The following is a 23,759-nucleotide window of genomic DNA, read 5'->3' on the forward strand; positions in this document are numbered from 1 at the left end:
TTCTTGGATAACCGCGAACGTTTCGATACACAGATTCTATCATATGTACCACAATGGGTTCATTACATTTACAAAACAGGCCTGTAGATCATTGGTTACGCGTGTAGATCCGAAGGCCTTCACTTCAGGTATTTCTTGAATAACCGCGAACGTCTTCTATACGCAGAATATGCTATATGTACCACAATGGGTACATTACATTTACAAAACAGGCCTGTAGATCATTGGTTACGCGTGTAGATCTGAAGGCCTCCACTTCCGGTATTTCTTGGATAACCGCGAACGTCTTCCATACGCCCGATTCTGTTATATGTACTCCAATTGGTACATTACATTTAAAAACAAGCCTGTAGATCATTGGTTACCAGTGTAGGTAGAATCATACTCAAATCTGAATCATCCAGGTCTTATGCACGAGCTAACTCGCTTGCGATTCTGTAGGGAGAGCATCGTGCTGAGTTTCTCAGACAAAATCGCATCGCCTCGCTCACTCACCGAAAAATGATTTCGGTATTTCTTGGATAACCGTGAACGTCTTCCATACGCAGATTCTGTTATATGTATCACAATGGATACAATACATTTACAAAACAAGCCTGTAGATCGTTGGTTACGTGTGTAGATCTGAATGCCTCCACTTCAGGTATTTCTTGGATAACCGCGAAAATCCTCCATACATATATTCTATTCTATGTTTCACAATGTTCACATATCATATTCAGAACCAGCCAATATTAATTGAATGTATGTTATTTTTTTAACACGGTATGATACCGCATGAAAAACTAATTTGGTGTACTCGTAGAAAACGCACACCAATACCAACAGATTTGTTTGACAGTAATCCATCGAATTTTAGACTGGACGAATGAAAATTCTCATGGGCGTAAACAGATTTTTATAAGACAAATTTAAAAAATTTGAAGGGTATTTTTGATAGTTGATTCTCAATAAACTATGATTTGTTCAATGCGCTAATAGTACACAATGAAAACTAGGAACTCTAAAATACGTGTTACATACAACTTAGTTAAAGTAAGTAGTTGGGCAAGAGTATAAATTAGATTTGAAAACCAAGCACTACCTACTACGACGGGAATTAGCTCACTACCCTATACATTTCTTCGCATAATTGATTGCACGTCACTATAGACGAACTGGTTAGAACCAGAATGGCGTCTCAAATGAATAAATAATAGGAACTCTGGTAACATAAAAACATGGAAAGCATGTGTAATGCCTTGATATGTTAATTAAAATCCATTATTACAAGGGTTTCAAAAAATCTTCGAGTAAGCACCCGAACAGGAAAATTAACTCAATAATACCGCCTTCTGTTATTGATACTCATCTCTGTTATGACCTAGTCTTCCATAACGAATAATAATTTGTGATGCGTTTGGTATTGAAATACCTAAGCATGTTATCCCTAAAGTATTTTGCATATTCATTTTTGGTATTATTTTTTTGGTATTTTACCTCTCATGTAAGGCTAGTTCATATCAATTTCTGTTATCGAGGTCGTCGCAGCTAACACTTGAAGAATACTAGTATCTTCGTGCTTCGGTGTCGTCATGACGATTTGGTTGCACGACGAAAGTAACTGTTGATGTCACTGATGACACTACAACTAGCATTTCGGGTTGCTACAATGACGTTTGTCAGCCCTGGGCTAAACATTAATGAAGCCTGACAACATTAAACAATTATGAAATGTATAAATGATTCGACGCGATTTCATCAATTTAGACGTGATTTGAAACATACTTCAACAGAACATTCATTTCCAGAAAAAAACAGCTGTCAGGTGAATGGAATGTTTCAGTAACTCGTGAAGTATTTTAAAAGTACACTAAGACTAGCATCAACAATTTTACGTGCACATCCTTTAATAAATCATATTTACTTAAGTTATCAAAACTCGACCCTTGCTACCCCGAAACTGCAATTACACTGTAGTAGTAACGCACCGAATCTGGAAATTCATGAAATGTAACGCAGAGTTTAAACCCTATCTTGCATTATGTAATAAGCACGGAAAACAAACTTCTTAAGAAAATTATGCGTGAAAAAATAAAAGTTATCAGATTGCATAAGAATATTAAGTTGACCCGTTTAGTGTCAACCGGTGGATACCTGTTCTGAACACTCATTTGTCCCAAGTTCCATTTCACGCAAGCCCTCCACATTAAATATATAATAATGAGAATTGACAACTCAAGATACTAAAGATCATGAGTAAAATGAAGGTAGGCATAATTTCTAGGGATCAACCACCACCATTTTATAAATAATGAATTATAATAGAGCAAAAAATGCGTTTCCAATTTTCTGTTTTCCCAAATGCCCTCATGTAAAATGTACGATATTTACGTCGAGCTTTCACTATTTGATAGGGGAAGAGTTCCAAAAACGCCCCCGGGGTAAAACGCCTTTTGGGTATTCCATCATATTTACCGTATTTGGCATGGCCGTAACGTAATTAGACCTAAAATGATGTAGGTTAGGCAAAACAAGTGTCAAAATAAAAGATAGGAAGGTTGGAAAAACCGAAATTTTCCACATTTTGATGAAACATCTAATATTTCGGCGAGGCAAAACGCCCTAGGCGAACTAACCTACAATGTACTACGCGTCTCCACGCAGTATCTATACCAGAATGCTGATTCGCCAACGCGTGATGCGTTCTTCTCAAAGAGCTGCCAGCTTGAAGGCGTTTTGCCTCATGAGTTCTCCGGCAACGAAACATCACCATTTTTTTTAATGTGTTTTTTTTATATTATCAAGATGATTGAGATTTTCTACAATTTTTGAATGGCATCAACTAGCTACATTGTTGTACTGTTACATGAGGTAAACATACCCATGAAAATCGTTACAACTAAGACATTAAAGAAGTCTTTGCTTAGCTAGGGCATATTGCCCTTATTTCCCTTACATATAAATACGTTGGTCAGTGACAACAAAGGAAGACCGTGCTAGAGGGGGCTGGCTGACTAATTACTACAAAAGGATATTTGAATTCTACACAGAAAGCGTCAGAAATAGAAATGAAAAATAGATAAATAAGTTGAAAACAAAAATCCACAAGTATATTAACATACCCACTTCTCAAACCTAACCAACTCACTATTAAAAGTCCGGATTATATGATACAAAGAAGGTGAAAGAAAAACAAACAGAAGAATCTTCGGCAAACACTTTCTACATCCATACAAAGTCAGCTGATGTCTATGGCATTGCAACGACACTAGAGTATCAGTATTGTCTCTCTATGCTGCCACGTGGTCTTCGTGGAGAATAGCTTCTTTAGCTCTGGAAAATAATGCCATCATTTCAATGGTTCATAACACCACTGCTGGGGGTGGTTGGGAGCCGTGTAGAATGGAAGCGCAAGGATGATAAAAATGCCAGGAAAAACTTTTGTGAATGAATTTGTAAAAATTTGCGGTGTGTTTGTATACTCTCGCCGGATTCTACTACGAACTGACATACAATGAGAGAGCAAAAGCTTTATTGCTGATGCTTTGGTAGACAAGTCTTCGAAGGAAGTAGTGCTGTGGGATGAGGTTGAAGGTTGGGAATGTTGTGAAAAATAGGAAGACTGAGAGGGCACAAAATACATAAAAATGCAAGGGAGGACGCCATGGTTCCCATTCGAGCCAACACGTCTGGATCAGCCGACAGCCGATATGTACGGAACAGCTTGCGAAAAAGAATTCTCCCCCAAACACACTGTGATATAATTTTATTTCCATTTTTATATTTATTTTTATTTTATCTCCTCTTAACACATCATTTTCCGACTGTCGGCACTCGCTCCTTTGCTTAGACACTTGCTGAGAATTTCAGCTCTTGCCTTCGTTCAACGAGCACTTCTCTCTGAATGTTATTGCTTTTATATTAAATTCATACTCCCATATACCTAAGTACACAACCGTAAAAACCTGTGGAATCATCTGACCTCCCTCGTCTGCCGTACTGGAGCACGCGGGAGAACAACCAAATAATAATAAAAAAGAACCGTGCCGAGGTTATGTTTCGGTTTCATTCACAAAAATCATTTTACTATCAAGGCGACGAGTACGGCGAGTCGAACATACCTTTTAGCTAAGCACTCGGTGGCGGTGGCGGAATAAGCTGAGGCTGCAGTGATTGCTGGTTCTTTGCCATTTATTGGCATCAAGGATCAGGTGCACCGGTTTCGGCCGAGTTGTAATACATTTAGCACCTCGTAAAAAGTTGCAGCACGCGTCGCCGTCCTCGCGGGTACGGTTATGCTGCCCGGAAAATGCTGCTCGGGTGAGAAATTTATGACGGTTAACGTTGCCTGTTAGTAGCTCTACGATGGGGACGCTGGCTGACGATGGGCTTCCCGGAGACGAACAAGTAAAAAGGTAGTAACAATTACAGAAAGTGAGTGTATCGTGCGACAAGTGGACCTATAGGGCTCATGATTGTTATAGAACGAGGTAAAGCTTGACCAGTAAATAACGTGAATTTGCTTTTTTATTTTTATGAGTACACGGTCTTCTGACGTATGGCAAAAGGAAAATTAAGGGCGATGATCAGTGTTTCTCCGTGGATATTGTTATGACGCAAATCAAAATGCGATGATGGCTGGTATTTGGGGGCCTGGACGGTTTTTTGAATGCTTAGGAAGGGGTGCTTCTTGCTCTATGATCTAAACTTTTTGTTCATTTCTACAATCGCTTAAAAACACGCGGATGAATCCATCGTGATGGTGCCTTTTTCGTGTATTATTGAAATGTAAGAAACTCAACGAATAATCTGCATTATTTAACTTCTTTATTTTTTTTTAATAAAACAGTAATGGTGATAATCGGTTATTAAAATTTTGTTTTACAGATAACCGATGTTTTGGAACGATCGTGCCAAGTTTATTATTCATCCTAATATTTCTCATTATCACTCAAAAGAGTTCTCTACACGTCATTTCGTCATTGTCCAGTTCTCTCATTTGACAGACATAATCAACATTCACTTATCCACTTAATCTTCAGGGCGCTCAATCAGATCAGTAAATCAGTAAAAGGATTAAATTGCCATTCCGCGATGTGGTTACAATTCTTCGATATGTTGCCAACCCGACAGCGCATCGTTCCCGTTGCTAGGAGTGGGACTGCAAGCACCATTACAACATTTGGCTGGCGCCTTGTAAAGCCCTTTAACTGCATCGCAATCGATGCCAAACGCAACACGCATCGAAAAACAAACAAGACTTGTCGCAGTACTGTTGGCTGGTAACCAGCCGTTGGAAATGGCGCTTGTTTGACCGGCCGGCATCAAGCGCGAGGTTGTGTCCTCGTGGTCGCGCCAAACTGAAGGCCAAAGACGCCTTGTAATTGGTCTGCATCGGACAAAATGCATGTTGTTACAGTGGTAGGCCAAATTGAAACACAATAAGATAGGCAACTGTGCATTTTCTCTTTCATATTGAGTCTTCCAAAAATGATTTATATACACAGTCGCCTCTCCACTAAGCATATGCGGTATTTCGAAAAATTTCGTTTTAGGGCATTCGAAACGAAATTTCGCGGAATTCCGCGGAATTTGAGTATGGCGAAACCTGTTTTTCTGATTTCGTTCCGTATCGTTAAATTTCAAAAATTTCGACTGAAAAATCTTTCTTTTAACGAAATTAAACGGAATTTCGCGGAATTTCGAAATTAATTTTTAACAATTCAAAAAAAAAATTTAAAAAAAATCGGCTGCGCCGCTGAATAAAACCATTCAAATTCTACTCAATATTTTATACATATAAATTCTTTCACTAAATCTCACTACGTAATACAATTCTTCAACAGAAACGCATTTAGCTTTCAATTTGTTAATTTAAATAAGATTGTTCAGTGAAGTAAAATAATTTGTAGATCTCATCGTTTGGTATGCTATATTTTTATTTAAATTAACTGATTTGTGTGTAAAATATGTAATGTATTATGAGGCGCTTGTTCGATTTCTGCTCTTCTAGTTGTAGAAACTCTTCGATAAGCGAAATAATCCTCACTGGACTACTGAGTATTGTCCGTTTCCGTTGTCTTTTGAAAGTATTCAGTTTAAACAATCATTGTTTGAAAACAATGAAATGGAGATGGTGACGTTTCAGAAGTTTTCCTGATTTAGTAGATTGTTAGATATTTGCAGATTTAAGAATGCTCCAGATTTGAGACATTCTCTGGTATCTCATTTATTTCGGATTCTGTAACTGATTCATATCTTTCCGATTGAGATCATTGTCATGACCTAAACTTCTACCTTTTTTTTCTTTGCTTTTAAACTTCTACCTTCAGATATTTTTGATTCCTTACATTATGGAAATCTATAATTTTCTCACATTTTCTAGATCCTTCAGATCCAGATTATTCAATTGTTTCAAAATTGTACCGATTTTCTGTCACAATCGGTACGGTGCGTTTACCGTAGGGCAGTTTGCTGTTGGTTTGGACGTGCTGCTGCTTTTAACAATTAATATTTAGCAATAATCGGAAAGGTCTGCGTTCGAGTTGTTGGCATAAAATGAGTAATGGCCAAAATACCATTTTTTGTACAAAAAGCGCGTAAATAGTCCAGCCATTTTTTTTGCACGTATTCTCAACCAACAAGTTGCATTCAAATGAAAATCCTGTCTTATCGTTTTATATTGAAAGTAGGCTAGGTCGGACTATGGACTCAAAAGTTATGGCAAAAATACTATTTTTCCATAATACACCAGAAAATCACCGCAGGTGGATTTTTTGTGATTTTTGACTACACAGCTGCAAATAACATAAAACATAGGTTTTTTAATTGCAGATTTACTTTTTATGGTGATTCGATTATCCGGAGGATTTGATTATCCGTAGTGAAAATAAAATCGATAATCCGGATAATCGAGCCCGACCTGTATTTAGAAGATCTGTGTCAAATTAATTAGGTTACACTGGCGATCACCTTTTCAGAGCTACCGACTGAAAAGTAACAAGGCAGTCTCAATTGAATTGTTATATCATGTCCTAGCTTTAGCGCCGTAGCGTGTGGTTGGCCAGGTTGACCCCCGCCAAGAGTGCCAAGAGCGCCAGCCCTCAGAAGGGCGCCAAAGTCAATGTTTACTCTATAATAAATAAAACAGTTTCTTTACTTGAACCGCTGCCAGCGAAAGTGGTACATGTTACATTGAGTAAATTTTACAGGAGACGCTTTTTTCCAAAAATTTCAAAAATAAAATTCAAATTTGCAATTTTCTGCAACTTAACTGTACCAACGTGTTATAACTGATGTGCCTAAATGTAGTAATGAGAAATATGCGAAGTTTTTGACAAATTTCAAGTTTGGTGGAACAAAATGCACATGTACCACTATTAATGGGAACAAAATGCAACAGAAACCGAAAATCGTTGCCAGTAAAAGTGGTACATGTACATTTATAAAATTATTTTAAACGGCAGTAAACCATCTTGAAATTCAAAATTGGGTTAAAATCTGATGTGGAAACATCCATGTTGTCAAATTTTCTTTTCAATAAGCTGATTTTAGTGGGTAGAACTGTACATGTACCACTTTTCCTGGCAACGAAATTGCCATTGTGATATATACCAGAAATTAAAAAGTGCATATCTCCAGATTTAGTTGTCAAAAACCACTTTTTCGTTATTCCCTTACTAGATCTTTGCAAAAAGAAGCCGTTAGTGTAAAAAACACAAAATCGACAAAAATGGTTTATGTACCACTTTCGCTGGCACCGGTTCACTTATAGGCCTTGTAATTATCAAACCGAGTATGGGTTGGTCCAAAGATCCATGGGTGGGTTGGGTATATAGCAGAGATGTGTAATCTAGTAATCTATAGAGCAAACAAAGAATATTTTTTCATTATTTCACATCCACATGTTATATGTGTTGGTTTTAGCACAGACAAACAGACATAACAAATTGAACATTTACTCATCAAATTCATCGTCGTTCAAACACTAACGACATCTATTGATTTCAGTTAGTTGGGCAAATCAGGAACCAGATGGCGGTAGTGAGGAAACGTCAAACCAGAGCAAAAACGATGCGCGGGCCACGAGTGATCGATTGGCCAACTAATGATTATTTGAATTGACCAGTAAATCAGTGAACGATGGAAATTTTACGATTGTTATGTTTGTTTGTCTGTGGTTTTAGTTTTGACTACTATTCAGGATTCTCAGGGACTTCTGAAACCGGGTTGAAAAAGGCAATTGAATAAGAAGAAATCTGATAGTATCTTATAAAGTTGAAAATTATAATGTTTGATACCCACATTGCGATTGGCAAAGTTTTGGGCACTATTACGGCCATCGAGAGTCCTCCGGAACCGTAATGTTTCAGCAGTGAGGAATGATTAGTGAAGAAATGATTCAGTTTTTCCATGTAGGTTCCTTCAAAGGAATACATTCATAAACAAGCGATTAGCCAAATTGCGAAGGGTCCTTTTGCTCCTAGGTTTGTAGTGGTAGTGGTTTGGTTTTACGATTTGATATCAATTTGCTTGTTTAATTTAGAAAAACTCCATGTAGTCTGAATGACATTGAGTTATATCGGCGGCTGTATTGAGGAATATCAATAACTCCTAAATATTTGCTTTGTTAGCCTATTGTTGCTAGGAGAGTTTTCTTCTTTTTTAATATTAATCAAATCGAGAGTTGGATATTTTCCTTCGTCCTCCTGCTTCCGATGGCCTTCCGGCCCTCGACTAAATTGTTTCAGAGTTGGATTCTATTGACCAAACTATGTGTATAAGAGCCTCGAGACCACCAACAGCCCCAATCCAGAATAGGATTTTCCTTTATCTGAATAGATCCGATGTTGATTTCATCCACCATCCAACCACTTGATTGAAGAGGTCTAATAGTGATTCCAAGCAACTCCGAACACCGATAAACCTACCTTATTTCATTGTCCCAACTAGGTCCAGTGGCATCTAAAAACCATCCAAGGGCTTACTCCAGATGGAGATTCCGGCCTTCAACCAATCCACTTTAGTGTAACTTTTCTTCATAATTCGACTAGTTCCGGTAGCGATTCTGGCAATCTCATTTCCGAACACAGATTACAGATGCTTGCAAAAACCATAAAGGAAGTATTCTTTTAGTGCATCACGCAAAAATGATTGATTTTGAACTTCCTCCCCTCGACACCTTCGTCGCGCTATCTGTCTAAATATCTAAATGTTTATCTTTTTAATGGGATGCTTCCGACTGTTATGCTCTATTTTGTATGACTATTATCGTCTCTTTCAGTCTTATAAAGCAGCTGAAACGTTGTTACGTCTATTTTCCGACGTGTCGGTGTATATTTCACAACCTTCTTCAGGGATTTGGAGGCTATACAACAAAACGTAGCCTTATTATGAGATTCTAACTCGACTCTGTAAGTTTCCTTACATTATTTTCGTAAAAAAAGTACAACAAAATTTCAAATAATTTAAGGGTATTTTATTAAATCCTTCTTTGTGGATTTCAGGTATCTGCTGCCAATACATCTCTGAATATTGAATGCTATTTGAAGTATGTTTAAATCATTAAACATTTTTTAGGTATTGATATTCAAATTGTTCTCCAGATGTAAAATTTACGTATTTGATTTTTCTTAGTAGAAGAGGGGCGCCCAATAAACAATTCGTCAAGGGCGCTGGAAGTCCACGCTACGACTCTGCCTAGCTTTCATTTTATTGCTAAAATCAGCAAATAACCGTATTTTTTACGGAAATTTGTTCTTTATTTTGCTGAGCTGCAGAAATAACGGCTTTACAGATTCATCATGGAATTCGGAACGTTTCCGGGGCACCAGGAAATGCGAGGCAACTGTTCCACATAATCCGGGACGCTTAGCCACTGTAAGCTAATGCCTATATGCAGATAGCTTGAAAGTGTTGCTAGAGTCAGCGCATCCCACGCACCAAAGAATTTGTGAAAAAGTCATGGAACAAAAAAAGGTTTTCATCTAGCAGTCACGATTTTTGTTTATCTTCCAAGGCTAACTCCATAAAAAAAGTGATGGATGAAAAATGCCCCTCATCGTAAAAAAATTACTTTAAATTTAAAAATTAATATTTCCAACAGACCAGTGGCGTAGCCAGAAAATTGGTCTGGGGGGGGTTTTCTGAACATATTTTTTTTCGAAAAAAAAAATTTCTTCTAAAAATTTTGTCTTTGGGGGGGGTTTTATGCCCAAAACCACCCCCCTGGCTACGCCACTGCAACAGACCTTAGTAAAAAATTTGAAAAAGCCGAGTTTTGTATTGCAATCAACTGCTTAGATCTGTTGAAAAGACCATTTTGGAAAATTTTACAGATTCAATAAATCTTTATGAATTTGGTCGAAAATTTTTCTGTAGGCTTTATTAAAAATGTTTATTGAAATGGAGGGGTGGCACTTTGAATCTGTGATACTTTTCAAAATGGTGAACAGATCTAATCAATATGAAATCTGTTGGAAATATTGAGCGATATTAAGCGATGAATATTCTCACGTTGTTTATGGTGAGGGACATACTTTTGAAAATGGTGAATAGATCCAAAGTGATCTGTTACTTACCTATGTCCTTTTGTAAAATTAAGCCAGCCCTATGGCATTTCGGTAACAATTATGTAGAATGAAATCAGTAGTGATTCAGTTTCATTTCAAATGTTCGATCACTATTCTAGTTTTAATCTGGAACAAAATAGAACGAACTCGCTGGTAATGATCGATTCAAAATTAATCAATTATTACAACGATTAATCGATTAATCGAAGTAATCGATTAATTTACGACATCTCTAGTTGTCGCATCAACATTTTATTTTAGAGAAAAAAATCTACGACCTTGACTCAAAAAATATTAAACAAAATTATTTTCTCCGCGGATTTTTTTTAATCGTTTTTTTTGCATTATTTATATAATGCTAAAAAACTATTTAATAAAAATTTCGCGGAAAAAAATTAAATTTCGTTTCGTTTCGTAAAACTTTGAATTAAATGGACCCGGATTTCGTTTCGTTTCGAAGTTTCGGAAGAAAATTTGAATTTCGTTTCGCTTCGTTCCGATCCAACAGCTGCATTTCTATTTTCGTTTCGTTTCGTTTCGTCAGGAAAAATTGTGTTATCGCATACCCTTATTCTCCACATCTCGATTTTGAAAGTACCATAGATATAAGGAGAGATTGAAGAACGGGAGGAAAATTGAAAGGGTGCTAGGTATATCGAAATAAGCTATCGAAAAAAGAAAAACAACAAAACAAATGCCATTTTTTGTCTTTGATGTGTTTGTTATTATTCCAAGGTGTAGCTTAGAAATTTGAATATATCGACATAAGGAGAGAGAATCCTGAACAAAATATGACCAGAACACATCGAGATAGAGATGTATCGAGATAAGGAGGTTATTGAGGTGTAGAAAGCAAACATGTATGTAGATTGAAGGGACCGAGCAAACCATCGACATATGGAGAAATATCGAGATATAGAACATCGAAATGTAGTGAGTCGACTGTACATTGCTCTGGTTATAAGTATCAGGACAGTTAAAAAACGTAGTGTAAGTTGAAGTTGGGCTATAATTCTCGGTAAATCGCCAATACACATAAAAAGTAGAAAATCACGTCGGCTTGAAGAAATATTTTATGTTAAACTTTCCTACTTTGAATTTCTATCGTTGTTCTTTCTGTGTTTCACGTTCTACCAAAACGATTCCTACTGTCATTACCTTCCATATAATCCCAAAACCTCCCGTGGCATCTATGAAAGGTCGTAGAGTTCTCTGCATCTTTCTTAAGTAGATGTCCAACTAACCATCCTTCCCCTTCCTCAGCATTCGCAAGGACGTGGCCAGGACAGATCTCGACTATTGGAGGGTACATTGCTTCCATCTAAGAGATAGTGATTAATCCCAAATCAATATCTGTGGTAACGGATGAATGTGATGCTACTCTCATGCAATAGTCTTGGCTTGTACCACCTACGAATTTGTGCGAATTGCTCAATGCTAATGCTAATGCTAATGCTAACTATAAAATATCGAGATATCTATCCATAGATTAATCCAAATAGTTGACTCACCATATTGACTTGATCCGGTAGCGGCTCGTAAACGATGTAATCCGCAACAAAGGACGCGATGTCCTCCCATGATCCGATCAAATCGGGAAAAAGGAATATCGATGGCTTTATCGTGGTACACACAAACTTTTGAACGCCACACTCGTTCGGCAGCGCCAGGATCGGTGGTTTCCGATGCAGAAACCGTTCTTTATACTGACGTCGAAAATTCTCCGCGAACAACAACACTAGTTTTTCCTTCGTACCCAGCCGTTTGTAGGATTCCGGAAAGGAAACAATGTCTTCGAACGCAGGCGTTGGGTTCTCGGAAAAGCACGTATCGATAAGGCCAAGCTTTGCCTTCACGCCTGCCACGCTATCATTAGCAATGGACACTGAAACTTCCGGCTTTTCTGACGGATCCGGTGGATTGGATGGCGTAGACGGCGGTAGACGTAGTTCCCGGGCTAGCGCACGTTGTGAACGCAGTTTTCTCTGAAGAGCATCGGATACTTTATGCGATACGGATTCCTTGGACATTTTTTGATCCGATTGAAAGAGCTGGATGAAATCACAGTTCTTCAAACCGAATATTATAACAAACTGACACGGTGAAACGTACAACAGGCGGAAACCAAATATGCCAAACATACGCCATGAATAGTAACCATCGGTAGCATTGGAAACAAAACAAGCAATAATATGCAAGCGCATAGTTGGCGTTGGAGGGTGTTTGGTGGTTGCCGTAACATAGTGCGCATTATTTATTTTGTTTCACTCGTGGCCATAGGAAAAAAAAAAGAACTAAAAAAGCCATCTGGCTGGTTTTATTAATTTTAAGCAGCTGATTTGTCACACTGATGAATTTCTAACCCCACTGTCTGAGCATTGTTTGACTAAAAATTGTTGAACTTTAAAAAAATAGTTTTCTTTTTATATTAAGGGGATTCACTTGACGGCGTAGGTTGCTGCGTATCTTATTATAGAAATGTTTCACAATCAATCACAAGGGACATATTTCAAATCGCCTATGAAACATTTCTATAAACAGATACACAGCAAACTACGCCGTTAAGTGAATCCCCCTATTATCATTAAGGTTTCCAAGATGAATACACAGTGGTGTATTCATCTTGTTTTTGTCCAAGCAAGAGCTCAATGATATGTGACACATTCCGGCGTGACGTTACAACGTTTTGACGCACCTTTAAATGGTTTTTTGGAAAAAGCTTGTATAAAACAACAGTAAACATATGCATATTATTTACCTGGGAATTATTACATATTCTGAATCGTTATAAAATTTCGGATCGAATATGTGTAGGAAAATGGCTTTCTGGAATGCAATTTGCTGCGTGACGTTACAACGCGCGTGAATTCGTGATTTTGTACCTTGACTTAAACATGGTTAATTCTCTGCTCTGGTCGTTATTTTGAGGATAATGGATGACCCTATGGGGTAATACCTGTGCTTAAAATACGGACTAAGTTTTTTTTATTCGACATGAACATTTCGTGACGTTACAACGCGAGGTGCTCTAAAAACAGGTTTTTTAAAGCGTTGCGTTGTAACGTCACGAAAAAGTATACCACTTTGAAGTCCACTTTAACATGTGTTTTCAATCCGTAGTGTATGGTATTGCACCAAAATTAAAAAGGTATAATGTACGATAATGTATTAGGTGAAATCCTGGTTTTTGATCAATGGCACGGAACGTTTATTCCAATGCCCAAATGCGCAAACTGGAACCCATATTTTGGCTTCTTTGTATGATTCCACAGAGTAGAAACAAAAAGCTGATCGTTCGAGCATAATACTCAGTGTTTTGTCTTACGTAAAAATTTCGGCATAACTAAAATTGAATTTTTTATGATAAAATGCACTTGAAATCTAATGATAGATTTTATTACAGGCATACCTCGATAGTACGTACCCTCGATAGTGCGTACCCTCGATAGTACGTACCCTCGATTGTACGTACATTTTACCTCGATAGTACGTACACAAAAAAAAATTTTTTTCGTTCAATTTTCTGTACGGTTTTAGTAAAAAAAAAATTAATGTGCTTTGATCATGGCACATGCGGGGGTCCTTCATATGTTACGTAATAATTTCACAACTGATTTAAACACCATCATGAGCTTATAACGAATTTAGTAGCAAAACTTTGAAAAAGCTGCGTGTCATAAACGTTTGTTAGTCTTACGTAACACATATTATACTATCATTTTGAACAATTGAAGGAACATCTGAAACAGCTGAGAGATGAGGAGCGCGTCCAAGCCTTCATAAAGCGGAATATCAGCAAGAGGAATTCTTTTGGCTTGGACGCGTTCGCACACGCACTCGCGTGAGTATGTCATCGGCATGAGAGTGTTATCAGCAATAATTAAAATCTTATGGGTATGATTTTCTTATAGAGCAGATTAGCTATCCACTTGATTGAACAGTTATTATGTTTGTGAATTATTTTATCTATCAAGGAAATTAGTTCCAGTTCTAGAACCCTTCCTCATGCATTAGTTCACCTGATAGACCCGAAAATATTTCCCCGAGGAGTAAATTAATTCCATCATAGGAATAGTGATTCATAAAATTGAATTTTCGGCAAGATATTTTACTGTTTAATTAAGTTTCCATTAAGTTTAGTTCCATTCTATCCACTTGTCGGTAACATTTTTTTTCACAAATTAGTTAGCAATACTAAAATGGGGAAAATTTTTGATCGAAAATTTCCTCTGAGACGTCTTTCTGGGATTTCCGAAGAAGTTTATTCTGGAACAGTAGTTTCTCCCAAGGGTTCTTCCTGGGATACCTTGGTAGTTTGGTCGAAAATTCCATACATGATTTAACTTGATATTCTATCTAAACCTGCGCACCGATTGAAATTTTATCGAAAGATCATTTTAAGCCAGTGGCAATGGCGTGGTGGTGATTAGCGGCGTGAGTCAGCGTGAATCAATTTCGTGTATTACAATTTTTCCGTGATTTATCTGGATGTTCCCACAGGAATTCCTCCGAAAGTTTCTTTGGGAATTCCTACGGGAGTTGAGTTTTTCCTGATATTTCTCTGAAAGTTCCTCCAGGAATTCCTCTGGAAGTTCTTCCGGAAGTTCCTCTAGGAATTTCTCCGCGAATTTTTACGAAATTCCTCCGAACAACCATCTTAAATTATAGCCAAATATTTCTTCGTTAATCCTTCCATATATAACCTCTAAATTTCATTATTTTCTCGGTAACTTCTTCAGCAAATCACTTAAGAATTCTCATAGAAATTTCCACATCCCCTTTCCCAGAAGGATTAACCAGAAAATCATTCAGAAATTCCCATATAAACTCCTCCGGGCATTCTCTCTGGAGTTACTCCAGAAATTCCATCAAGATCTCTCCATTAATTACTTCGAGGTCTTTCTGGAAATTCTCATTGAATTTCTTCAGAAACTCACGTGAAAGTCCTTGATACTCACGCCCCGGAAATTCCTCCAAGAACTCTCCCGGAAATTAATTTTTTTTTCTTCGGGAATTCTCTGGGAAATTCCTTGCAAAATTCGTCTGCAAAATCATCTGGGTACAAAAAATATATTTCGTCAAAACCAGTGCTGGAAATAATTGCTTCACGAGTAAGAAAAGAGTCTAATTTACCAGAAATGCCATACTCGCGTGAACCTACTGCCTGCATTTTTTCTAGCGCTTGCTTTGTTCGCGAGTACGGGCAGAGCAAAGACAAAACGCAGGGCAGTATTTTTTCGCGAGAAAAAAATCACGATCACGAGTATTTGTGGTTACTTCGAATAAAATGGATAAATTTTACTTAACATAAACACAAAAACAAATGTGTTCTTGCTCGAACATCCGCGAGAATCATGTTCCGATGTTGGTTTAAGACATTTTGCAAATTAACCCGAGTGACTCGGAAAGCTCTACGAACATTTTTCGGGGTTCGCTTTTCTGTTTTCTCTGCGAGTAGCAAAACAAGTGTTTGCGAGTATTTTGCATGGCCTAATTCTTGTTTTGTGAACAAGGTTCACAGATTTCCACCACTGGTCAAAACTCTTTCGGAATTACCTACAAAAATTCCCCTTGAAATTCCTCTGAAAATTATTTAAGGGATTCGCCCGGAAGATCCTGAAGATCAAAATTTCTACGGTACTTCGTTTAAAATTTCTATAAGAAATCATCCGAGTATTTTCCGAGAATTTTTTCCAGGAACTCGCAGCAATATCTTAAAACAACAACCCCGAAAATTCTTCGAGAAACTCTCCCATTTGTTATTCCAGAAATTCCTCCATGTATTCTCTCAAAAAATCCGCCAATAATTTCCCCGGAAATTACTTCAAGTTCTTCAAGAATTATCCGGGATTTCGTTTCAGAATTCCCATAGAATTTTCTCAAATTATTCTGCAGAAATTTCATTCAAGAACTGCTCCGGTAAGTTTCTTTTTCAGGAAGAATAGGAGTATCCGAAAGGATTTCCTGAAGAATTTCCTAAAGTAATTTTTGAAAAAATCGCGGTGGATTTCTTGGTTTGAGTTTGAGTTTCGAAAAATCTTGATGGATTTATCTATGGATATCCAGAAGATATTCTCGGACAAAAAATCCTAGAAGAATATCTGAAACAAATCTAGGAGGAATTTGAAAATAAGAAGTTTTTTGAATGAATTTCCTAAGGAATTTTCAGAGGAAAATATTTATTGGAGGAGGAAAGAAAAATATTTATTGGAGGAGGAAATATTTATTGGCAGAGGAAAATATAGTTATGATGATTTAGATTTAAATAATTTATCGACAGACACCACCTCAATTCATCAAGCTGATACCGATCAAGTATATAAAAGTCGGCCATCCAGGCCTCCTATCAAAAAATCGTTTTTGGAGTTTATAGCCTTTTCGTTACACATTGTCACATTATTGTACGAGAAAGGCATAAACGATTCTACATACGAGAAAATTAATATAACTTAGAAAGTTAGAAATCAGTTTTTTCGTTATCTTTATTTTTGTTATTTCATCTTAGTGTAATGTACTTATGTATAAAATTACGAATCATAATGAAGATTAGAAGATAGAATCACAACGACAGTGACAGTTAAGGACAACCTTAAAGCTTTTCATTACCATAAAATCTATAGGTGGAATCTATAAAAAAAAGGTCACGTAAAAATGTTGTGATCCGCCCCCAATCGTCACTTTTTGTAGTTACATGCATAATTATGCATGATGTGTAACATATCCTTAAAACGTTACGAATATCACGTAATTTATGGATGTTCCGAAGCATTAATAACAATATTTCATAAAAACAATAGCCTCACATTTGCTAGGACGATAATTTTGCGCAATGCTACATGTGGGCACCATTTCAAGAAAAATCTTAGTCATGCTGGTTCGTTGTGTACTATATCAAATATAAATTTGCTTAGAATACAGAGCCTTCTATCGAAATTTTGGCTTCCGAGCGGTTTTATAGACATTACATCACTCCCAAATAAATAGAAAGGCAAAAAAAAATTTTTTTTGTTCGGTATTTTTTTGCTTCGATAGTACGTACGCTTCGATAGTACGTACACTAAAATTACGGAGGTGTACGTACTATCGAGGTATGCCTGTATAATAGTACAAGCAAGTGTGTACAATAGCCTGGGACATGGATATATGAAAAAAATAAATTTTCGTTCCCTCATATTTTTCAGAAGTCTTTTAGGTCTTATAATGCTTGTGCGAAATTTCAGATCAATCGGTGAAACTATATTTTAGCGCCGGCGATTTTAATTTTCCATAGGATTTACTATGAGGAAATTTACCTTTACAAAGAAAAAATCCCCAAGGTGTCCCATTATTCTCTAACGATAAATCGATCCAACTACATCATAGGAAATTTTACCGGCAAATTTTCATTGGAAGACCGCAAAGTGATCCGACGCTAGTGAAAAATGTTATTTACATAAAACTAATTGCTGTATGAACGCAAGGCTCATTGCACTTTTTGTTCCAGCATCACTGCCGTCTGCTGCTTGCTGTTGTTTGTACGAGGCACCACTTTGCGTGGAAGATTCGCTTAGTATGAATGAAAAGCGGGTTACTAGGGATACGTTTATTGGCCTTGCTGTTTGAGTCTTCGTCCTTCTAGGTAGAAGAAATTCAACCAAATTTCAATGAAAATGTGATTAACAAAAAAAAGCACGTAACGCACACTTTCCACACACATTGCAACGAAGCGACTATAGACGCGAGGTATAGGTTGGGGCCTCTCATTCTCGACGTCAATAGTTCGAAGCTGGTCTGAGCGGGATTTTTTTTTTCGATACTGGTATTCTTTAGGAAATTCTTTATATTTCCATATTCTTACTTTCGAGAAGCTTTCTGGTGTTTCTAAAAGAATGAGATATGATTCTTGTTATACTGATTTCAGAAGAGAATAATATAATGAAGTTGCTTTGCTTCTTTGATATTTGATTGATATGCCAATAATTCAAATCAAAGACTTGAATCACAGAGAAACAGACGTCTCACTCAACACATGTTCCATCGATCACCTTTTTAACGGTGGATTCAAATTTTTGTAGGTGGTCAATCGGCCATCGATGGCGCTTCCATCGGATTTACTTGTGTTTGACGTTTGCACACTACCGCCATCTGGTTGCCGTTTGACCACACACACTGCATTTAGCACTGGGCGATAATGCTTCCGTGACGATGATTTTGATTGCATTTTGTTCTAAGTGAGACGTCTGTTTCTCTGTGCTTGAATTATAACTAATTTTCTATTTTTCAAAGGATATTCCTTTGACTTTCATACAAACTATTCTGTCAGCCGTGTATTTTTTTTTTAAATTATGAAGTGATGTGAAATAATTAATATTGATCGTCTTAGGGGAAAATGTTACAAGGTTAAAATACTTCAAGCTTCCATTTACTTCCGCTATATTCATGAATATAGCGGAAGTAAATGGAAGTTTGAAGTATTTTAACCTTGTATGAAGTGATGATTTATTTATTTAGTTTACATCTGAGCAGTAATGATGTTGATAGTTAATAGTTATATTTTAAAATCATGAACTACTGTACAAATAGTTCTTAATATCACCGCTGATGTTGTACACGAATATTTTGAGTTCATATGTAGGAATGTGGCATAAGATAGATTTAATAAATATGCTTTAAACCAAAATTCAAAAAAAATCACTTATTTATTAATATACTTGAGACAACAGAGCCATTTCTAAACAACCTTTCAAATCGATTCATTTTAAGTGCTTTCAAATTATTTTCTATGTGAAAATATATTATCCATTTCTATAAGATCGTTATAATTTAATGTTTTTAGTTTATTAATTTATTTATTCTTTTCCATCAACTGGCTTAAAATAGCCCCAATGATGTTGGTAATAGATGCAGAATTATATAATTGATTTCTTTGCTAAATTTGTTGCATTGAATATCAATGATGTGACGTTGATTTTTTTTCCGATATATTTTGCATATGTACTAGAAGAAAACAGTTTAAGTGATCTAGAGTTTGATATTTAAGAGTTCGGTGACTTTTATTCAAGTGTATATTCTTGTAGTGTATTTGAGCGTGATAAATCGTTTGTGTAGTTTAAATAAGGGGATGTATTTGGTGAAAATATGAATGAATGAGTGATAATACCAGGAAAATATGGATAAAAATAAATTGCTCGCAATAGCGCTGGAAGAGTAGTGATTTTTTCGTGGACACTAGTTGTGGTCTTCTCTTCCTCAGTTCGTTTATCCGGAACTGGATCAATTTGGTGAGATTGTTTCAATATGTTTTTATATGATTCCAAAACTAAATACGCGCTGGATTTTAAAATCCGGAAGTTTGTTTATGGATCCATTATCCAATTGATAATGGTAGCATAAACAGGCGGGGCTTATTGCAAGTGAAAGTGACCTCGGACTGGACGTGAGTTACCAGGCAGTCTGAAATGGGTCACTGGAGCTGCAGTAGAGCTAACACCTTCTAACTCCCGGGCTAAAGCTGACTTTATTAAAGATAGCTTTCTTCCATAATACCACTGCCGGACAGTGGGGGTTAGATTGAAGATACACACACACACAAATGGATGAAATTTGTATCCGTGTACCACTGAAAAAACGCCATCTCTTGCATTAATCGTTTTGACTGGTACCTTATTGAGAACAGTGGTAAAGTGAAGTGCTTGAAACAGAATCTTTTGGTGTCTTCCAGATAGCTGCTTATTTCGGTCAGTGCGTCTGACACTTTCGCGATTCTCTCCATTTGCCGGAGTAGATATAGAGACAAAAAAAGGTAATTTAAATTTATGACTTTAATTTTGCACACGACTAACGTTCGCCATTCGCGTTGGACTTCCAGCGCGTAGGCGCTTTTTTTTGTACGGGCTGGAATTGTGTGACGACCAGCGGAGTCGAATTGGGGTTCCGTCCTTTTTGATGTGGGTCGCAGTGCGACCAAATTGAGCTTGTGTGTCCGCTAAGGCCCGCCTTACGAGGTAGTCAAACGGAGGGGAGTGAAGTTCGTTTAGTTAGTCGAGCGAAACTCACCCGACAGTCGCCTAAAACTGTCGATAAGGCCACCATTACGCTACAACCCCCCTGGTGGTCAGGTGTCGAGAGCGCGGTTCCCGTACGTCACAAATTATCGTACGCAGAACCGAACCTGAACCGAGAATTAGTAGCTTTCTTTTAGTCCTCGCCCGGTGAATCGGAAAGGTACGTGCAGTACGGGAAAGTGGGCTACTAGTTCGAGGGAACGGTTATTCCGGACGCTCACGACGGTTTTAAATCGGAAGCCTTCCGTCCAGCCACCACTCCCTCCGCACCTTTAGTTCGGCCATTTTGACACAAGCTCAAGCCGCCATCGTGTGGAGCATCGAACGCCCACTGGCAAGCCGCCGGTATCACGACGCCATCGCGACAACTGCGTCGCCAGCACGGTAGGAAGAGCCATCATCTTCGGCACACCGCCGGAAGAACGCTCGTCTTCGGCACACCACCGGAATAACCTTCGTCTTCGGCACACCGCCGGAAGAACCACCGTCTTCGGCACACCGCCGGAAAAACGCTATGTCTTCGGCGTCCCGCCGGAAAACCTCAGTCTTCTGCACACCGCCGGAAAAACCCTACGTCTTCGGCGTCCCGCCGGAAAACCTTCGTCTTCGGCGTCCCGCCGGAAAACATCGTCTTCGGCACTCCGCCGGAAAGCCCTCCGTCTTCGGCACCCGCCGGAACCCGTCACCGCTACCAAAAATCCTGCGCAGGTACGTGGAAACTTAGATAATCATGGCCATGAAATAGTTTCCCCCTTAGCTAGTACAGAAATCTCGTCCTACCCGAATGAAGTGGTAGAATAATAAATTTGTTGAATTTGAAGCTCTGAGAGTCAATTGATTTCACGCTTAAAATCAATAACACAGAGATGTGTTTGCATCACACAAAACGGACCTAATGCGGAACATCCCCTAGATGAGCGACAGTTACACAGGCACAAAAATGCCTCGTACGGTCGTGATAACGGTCCTTTTCAACATGTAAACGTTTGTACAGATTCCTTGTTTCATGAGGAACCAAATACTGTTGAAAATATTGAAATCCAAGCTTCAATAAAACCACACGAGCTATTTTTGTGGCTGTGTAACTATCGCTCATCTAGGGGATGTTCCGCATTAGGTCCGTTTTGTGTGATGCAAACACATCTCTGTGTTATTGATTTTAAGCGTGTTTGTTTCGGCAGTTCCGTGAGAACCTGCTGTTCTCTTTTACGTTTCCGTTATTCCGTTGGTAGATTGCACCTCAGACTTCTATTCCTCTATTGGTTTTGCATTTATTGTTGAGCGAGCTTAAGTGATTACAATGGTAACCAGGGCAAGGGATTTAGGGTGGTTTTCCAGGATTTAGCGGGTGATTTTGAACATTCAGCCAGCAACCGTTCGGAATTTCCCCTGAGGAATAGTCTCCAAAAATAGTCGGGCAAGTCAACAGACTGGTGGTCTCTCGTACGCGAGAGTGGCGCTAAAGCCACCAAAGTTTAATTAATTCCCTCAGACGATTTGCGAACGGTTACAAGCTAAAGCTAAGCTAAAGCTAAGCTAAAGCTAAGCTAAAGCTAAGCTAAAGCTAAGCTAAAGCTAAGCTAAAGTTGCTTAAAGCTTGCTTAAAGTTAAGCTAGTTGTTGCCAAAGTTAAGCTAAAGCTAAGCTGTTAAAGCTAAGCTTAAAGTTGTTGCTAAGCTAAAGCTGTTTAAAGCTAAGCTAAAGCTAAGCTTAAAGCTGTTAAGCTTAAAGTTGTTTAAAGCTAAGAGCTAGCTAAAGCTGTTAAAGCTAAGTTAAAGCTGCTGCTAAAGCTGCTTAAAGCTAAGCTTAAAGCTGTTAAAGCTTAAGCTTGTTAAAGCTAAGCCAGCTAAGCTAAAGCTAAGCTAAAGCTGTTAAAGCTGTTAAAGCTAAGCCCAGTGTTGCCCCAGCTCCCCAGCCCTGGGCCCCAGCCCCAGCCCTGCCCCAGCCCGCCCAGCCCCCGCCAGCCCAGCCTGGCTCCGCCCCAGCCTGCCCAGTCCGCCCAGCCCCGCCCAGCCCGGCCTCAGCCCCGCCCAGCCCGGCTCAGCCTGCCCCAGCCCGCCCAGCCTGGGCTCAGCTCCGCTCAGCCTGGCTCAGCCCGCCTGCCCCAGCCTGCCCAGCCTGGCCTGTGCCTGGCTCAGCCTGCCTCAGCCTGCCTGCGCCTGGCTCCGTGCCCGTGCTCAGCCCGCCCAGCCTGCGCTCCAGCCTGGGCTCAGCCCGCTCAGCCCGTCTGCCTCAGCCCGTCTCAGCCTGCTCAGCCTGCCTCAGCCTGCCTGCCTCAGCCTCCGCCCAGCCCCAGCCAGCCTGCCCAGCCTGGCTCAGCCCGCCTCAGCCTCAGCCCCGCTCAGCCTGGCTCTCAGCCTGCCTCAGCCCGCCTCAGCCTGCCTGCCAGCCCTGCTCCGCCCAGCCTGGCCCCAGCCCGCCCCAGCCTCAGCCCAGCCTCCTGCCCGTGCCCTGGGCTCAGCCCCAGCCCCAGCCCTCAGCTCCAGCTCCCAGCCCAGCCCGCCTCAGCCTGGCCTCAGCCTGCGCTCAGCCTGGCCTCAGCCCAGCCTGCCTGCCCAGCCAGCCAGCCTCAGCCTGCTCAGCCTGCCTCAGCCCAGCCTGCTCAGCCTGCCCCAGCCCGGGTCAGCCCAGCTCAGCTCCCCACCAGCCTGGGCCCAGCCCGCACCAGCCTCCAGCCTGGCTCAGCCCGCCCAGCCTGGGCCCCAGCCTGGGCTCAGCCTGGCCTCAGCCATGCCTGCCCAGCCTGGCTCAGCCCTGGGCTCAGCCTGCTCAGCCTGCTCAGTTGCCCAGCCCGCTCAGTGGGCTCAGCCTGGCTCAGCCTCAGCCTGCCCGCCCGCCTTGCCTGCCTGCTCACCAGCCTGCTCAGCCTGCCTGCGCCCGGCTCAAGCCTGCCTTAAAGCCTGCTTGTGCCTGCTTGCTCAGGCTAAAGCCTGCTCAAAGCTTGCTCGTTAAAGCCTGCTAAAGCTGTTAAAGCCTGGCTCAGTTGCTTCAAAGCTTGCTTTCAAAGCTAAGCTAAAGTTGCCAGTGCTTGTTTAAAGCTAAGCCAGTTGCTTTAAAGCTGGCTTAAAGCTAGCTAAGCTTAAAGTTGCTCAAAGTTTAAAGCGTTGTTAAAGCTAAAGCTGTTTAAAGCTAAGCTAAAGCTAAGCTAAAGCTAAGCGGAACAG

General features: G+C 39.5%; 2 protein-coding genes across 2 annotated transcripts in view; one reads left to right on the forward strand and one right to left on the reverse strand.

Annotated features, from left to right (window-relative positions):
* The window catches only part of LOC134204231 (coiled-coil domain-containing protein lobo-like), an 80,464-nt gene extending 67,759 nt beyond the window's left edge, over positions 1-12,705 (reverse strand). Inside the window, exon 1 of the mRNA XM_062679058.1 lies at positions 12,065-12,705. Coding sequence (XP_062535042.1) covers positions 12,065-12,694 — 630 coding nt within the window. The 5' untranslated portion in view covers positions 12,695-12,705. The remainder of the gene's footprint in view (positions 1-12,064) is intronic.
* A 780-nt stretch (positions 12,706-13,485) lies between these two features.
* Positions 13,486-23,547, forward strand: LOC134204225 (uncharacterized). The gene is made up of 3 exons (XM_062679054.1): positions 13,486-13,502; positions 20,893-21,304; positions 22,492-23,547. The coding sequence occupies exons 1-3, from the start codon at positions 13,486-13,488 to the stop codon at positions 23,545-23,547; spliced, it is 1,485 nt and encodes a 494-aa protein (XP_062535038.1).
* The last annotated feature ends 212 nt before the right edge of the window (positions 23,548-23,759 follow it).

Source organism: Armigeres subalbatus, unplaced genomic scaffold (assembly GCF_024139115.2).
Source record: "Armigeres subalbatus isolate Guangzhou_Male unplaced genomic scaffold, GZ_Asu_2 Contig465, whole genome shotgun sequence".
Classification (NCBI taxonomy): domain Eukaryota; kingdom Metazoa; phylum Arthropoda; class Insecta; order Diptera; family Culicidae; genus Armigeres; species Armigeres subalbatus.

Coding starts and splice junctions, on each gene's coding strand:
- LOC134204225 (XM_062679054.1), top strand. Junction 21,305..22,491: donor CTACCAAAAATCCTGCGCAG/GTACGTGGAAAC, acceptor AGCTAAGCCCAG/TGTTGCCCCAGCTCCCCAGC.